The sequence below is a fragment of the Poecilia reticulata genome, linkage group LG6 (assembly GCF_000633615.1).
Source record: "Poecilia reticulata strain Guanapo linkage group LG6, Guppy_female_1.0+MT, whole genome shotgun sequence".
Classification (NCBI taxonomy): Eukaryota; Metazoa; Chordata; class Actinopteri; order Cyprinodontiformes; family Poeciliidae; genus Poecilia; species Poecilia reticulata.
This window is the reverse complement of record NC_024336.1, coordinates 1228004-1232594: the sequence shown is the minus strand read 5'-3', so window position 1 is coordinate 1232594 and position 4591 is coordinate 1228004. Positions and strand designations below refer to the sequence as shown.

General features: G+C 43.1%; 1 protein-coding gene across 1 annotated transcript; it reads left to right on the top strand.

Annotated features, from left to right (window-relative positions):
• The first annotated feature begins 304 nt into the window (after positions 1 to 304).
• cav1 (caveolin 1) lies at positions 305 to 2215 on the top strand. The gene is made up of 2 exons (XM_008410637.2): positions 305 to 393; positions 1982 to 2215. Exons 1-2 carry the CDS (start codon positions 358 to 360, stop codon positions 2198 to 2200), a joined length of 255 nt encoding a protein of 84 aa, XP_008408859.1. The 5' UTR covers positions 305 to 357; the 3' UTR covers positions 2201 to 2215.
• Positions 2216 to 4591: the final 2376 nt, after the last annotated feature.

Here is a 4591-nt window from a genome sequence, read left to right as displayed (position 1 = left end):
CGGGTAAATGTACTGTAGAAATTTGAAGGAATTTCTCCGTTTTTTAGTTTTACAGGTATTTGTACCGTATTTCCCATTTTACGCATTGCATCATGGGAACAAGAACCTTCGCGAAGCGCGAAAACTGGTCAGACAACATTTCAAGCTCGCTAACCGGACCCTGGAACATATATCTTTTGGACTTCGGTCGTCTCAGTCGCTAGAGGACCCAAATTTGGGTCCTCGGCGCTTGCCGCAACAAGATCAATTAAAAACACATGCTATACATTTATCAATATAGGCATATTGCATATCCACNCCACTCCACTTCCTATATTGTCACGTTCTGTTTGAGCACGAGGATCTGTTCGGAGCAGAATGACAGGAGAGCTGCGGGACGACGAGACGGAGGAGGTACAGTATGACTCCCATCCACTCACGCCTAGTGTTACCATTATTATTACTATCCTCATTTGTTTGCACTTGACTTTTCTGTCTTTTCTCATTTGGATGAGGCTCATTTGCGTCTGCGAGACAAAATTCCATTTCCACTCCTCCGGTGATTTTCCCGTGTGSCACATTCACCTGAACGCGTCTCCGCTTTCACAGAGGGAATGTAAAAGCGCCACTGTGCCTGCATTAGAGCGCTGACGGGAATTTCTCTGCTCGTCAACAGACTGACGGACCGCAGTTTTACGCAAATCCTCAAAATGGACATTTGGAGTTGAACTGCAGGAGAGGAAGCCTACAAATCTTTTTTTTTTTCTGTTTAAAATTTTTTTTCCACTAATCTGATTAACATAAAAGAAAAGAAATATTAAAACTATTTCAATTGTTTATTGGTTCAATTTAGACTGGCAAGTTTACCATCGGAAATCAGGGAGGGGTTTGACGCGCAGCTTTTGAGCAAATTAAAATGGAAACGAGTCTTATGACAATCATTTATACGATCAGCTCAGCTGACGAGAGGAATGGATGTCAGAATATGACACGTTGGAGAAGAAGCAGCGGTTTATGCCAAAACAGTTCAAATATGCCCTTTTACRCACTTTCAGAAAAATGTTTCCATGCCGACGGTTGCATTTTATGGAGGGCCAAAAGTGCCACAATTTAAAAATAAATAAATGCACAACAAATAAGCTCGTCTGCAGCTACTTAAATGCTTATTACTACAGCTACTTCAGCTACTCATAATAATATTAGTAGTAATCATTTGTGGAAAATATTTATTCAAATTTAAGATTATTGCCAGTAAATAAAAATCAATAAATAATCATAAATAATAAATAATCCAATAAATATTTTTTGTTGACAATGATTCATATTGGAAAGTAAGCCTTCCTTAAATCATTAAATGTATAGTTACGCATGTCATTATTAAATACTAATACTAAAAACATTATTCATACAATAATGTAATTACTACACATTTTTAATTTTTTACTGCTTGAGGTTAGATTGGCTATGACTGGCATAGTTACATGTGATTGCTTTGAATTTACTTGCAGTGCAGCTTAACCAATCAGATGTCATTGTCTCATTTACAAATGTGGCRGTGTAGGTCTGAAAATATAAAATCAATCTTTTTTTTTTGGTTCAGAATATCTTTGATATACAATGAACTCAAACCTTTTTAAAAATAACTTAGAGAACGTTTATTTTCTGGTGGAATTATACTATGGCAACAACAACAACAAAAAAAGATGATTTCACGGCACTTGTGGGATTCCATACAGGTCAGGATATTGTGTTATTGCTATCTGGGTGGTGAGGACCCCTTGCGGCTGAACGCAGGGGTGTGGTGCCTGACTGTGSTCATTCTAAACCCATCCCTGTTTGTGGGGCAGGCTGGTAACTCAGCTCCAGTTCCTCTGCCTTCACAGTGCGCTGCGCACCGTTCCCGCACCTCACCGACGCTCCTCTCCTCTCTTCTTACTCTTCTTTTTCTTTTTTTTTTCCCTCCCCCTCCTCCTCTCCTACACCTCTGCCGTGATCCTCACAGGAGTATCTGCATTCGTTCATCCGGAAACAAGGGAACATTTACAAACCGAACAACAAGGACATGGAAAACGAGAGTCTGAACGAGAAGGCGATGGAGGACGTCCACACCAAGGAGATCGACCTGGTCAACAGGGATCCGAAGCGCATTAACGACGACGTGGTCAAGGTGAGTCAGAGCTGGGTGGCTTTWAAAAAAAAAAAAAATTGGCAACTTTTCTAAGTGACGTCGCTGCAGATCCGCTCTGGCATGCAGAGACGCTCCAGGTGTCAGCTGGATACCTGTCATGTGTTAGTGAATCCGCAGACACACTGCGCCGCGCGCCCCAGAGGCTGCGCGCTGGCCGCTCCAGCGGGCTTGCCCCTATTAGGAAGCAGCGCTGGGGTTGNTAATCCAATAAATATTTTTTGTTGACAATGATTCATATTGGAAAGTAAGCCTTCCTTAAATCATTAAATGTATAGTTACGCATGTCATTATTAAATACTAATACTAAAAACATTATTCATACAATAATGTAATTACTACACATTTTTAATTTTTTACTGCTTGAGGTTAGATTGGCTATGACTGGCATAGTTACATGTGATTGCTTTGAATTTACTTGCAGTGCAGCTTAACCAATCAGATGTCATTGTCTCATTTACAAATGTGGCRGTGTAGGTCTGAAAATATAAAATCAATCTTTTTTTTTTGGTTCAGAATATCTTTGATATACAATGAACTCAAACCTTTTTAAAAATAACTTAGAGAACGTTTATTTTCTGGTGGAATTATACTATGGCAACAACAACAACAAAAAAAGATGATTTCACGGCACTTGTGGGATTCCATACAGGTCAGGATATTGTGTTATTGCTATCTGGGTGGTGAGGACCCCTTGCGGCTGAACGCAGGGGTGTGGTGCCTGACTGTGSTCATTCTAAACCCATCCCTGTTTGTGGGGCAGGCTGGTAACTCAGCTCCAGTTCCTCTGCCTTCACAGTGCGCTGCGCACCGTTCCCGCACCTCACCGACGCTCCTCTCCTCTCTTCTTACTCTTCTTTTTCTTTTTTTTTTCCCTCCCCCTCCTCCTCTCCTACACCTCTGCCGTGATCCTCACAGGAGTATCTGCATTCGTTCATCCGGAAACAAGGGAACATTTACAAACCGAACAACAAGGACATGGAAAACGAGAGTCTGAACGAGAAGGCGATGGAGGACGTCCACACCAAGGAGATCGACCTGGTCAACAGGGATCCGAAGCGCATTAACGACGACGTGGTCAAGGTGAGTCAGAGCTGGGTGGCTTTWAAAAAAAAAAAAAATTGGCAACTTTTCTAAGTGACGTCGCTGCAGATCCGCTCTGGCATGCAGAGACGCTCCAGGTGTCAGCTGGATACCTGTCATGTGTTAGTGAATCCGCAGACACACTGCGCCGCGCGCCCCAGAGGCTGCGCGCTGGCCGCTCCAGCGGGCTTGCCCCTATTAGGAAGCAGCGCTGGGGTTGTAGTTAGAAACTCATTAAGGTGATCCGATGCTCGCTTCCAGAGCCAGACAGTCCCGACTCCTGCATGCSCTCCACCAGGAGAGGAAACATTACGGATTTCCTGTTGTTGGAACACACGTTTCCCACAGTTTGCTGCTGCTGCACCTTTACGCCTTTTCTATTTTGTGGGGGAACGGAATTCTTTCCATAAGAGAGCAGCCTGGAAGCAGCCGCACAAATACCGGGAGTTTATTTGGTCAGGTGGCGCGCTGGGAACCACCTGACGCGCCTGTGAGTGCGCCCCATCTCCCTCCTCTCCCCCTCCCCGCTCCTCGCCCCGGCGCTGGGTGCAGCGTTTTACATCACAGTGAGGTCAGGGAGCTCTCCACGTGGAGCAGCTGAGGTCGGATCTTTGAAATGCTTGAACTGCACCTTGATAAAACAGGGAAACACCCAAATAGCTGGTTGGTGTGTGTGCGTGTGAGTGAGCGTGTGTGCGTGCGTAGGTGTGTGTGTGTTGGGGAGGGATCCCTCGTCACTCCCACACAGGGGCGCCTCCACAAGGTTTCTGGAAGGGCTGTCCAGTGATGAGGYGGCACACAGTTCCTTGAGGATTATTTAGTTGCTATGACGACGCTAGGGCTGGGCGATATGGACTTAGAATTTTATTGTGATATTTTGTGGTAATATGGTGATAATGATAAAGATCAAGATTAGAAAAAAAACCTATTTACTACAAATTTTGCKAATGTATGACAGCGACAGCGTGGCTCATTCATAGAACCACAAAAACAAAGACTATTGTTGAAAAAACATTTGAAATAGACTCCTTCAGGACATCACTTACTTAAAAAGCTAAATTTGTATCATTGAACTGCACACAGTAAGTGGATTTAATCATATTTTCGAATGAACTGATATTTAAAGATGCTCTCATGAGGCAAACAGCAGAGAAAATAGCAAAAACCTTATTTCTGGTCGCAGCCAGTTTTGTTTTTTATTTGTCATTCATAACTGACATTTACCATGACGGCGATAAATCWAAATTCTTATCACGATAAGAAAGTTCACGATAAACGATAAATGTCCATCTGTAGACATCACCTAAAACAAATTGAAAATCTAAATGTGCTGTTTTAATATCT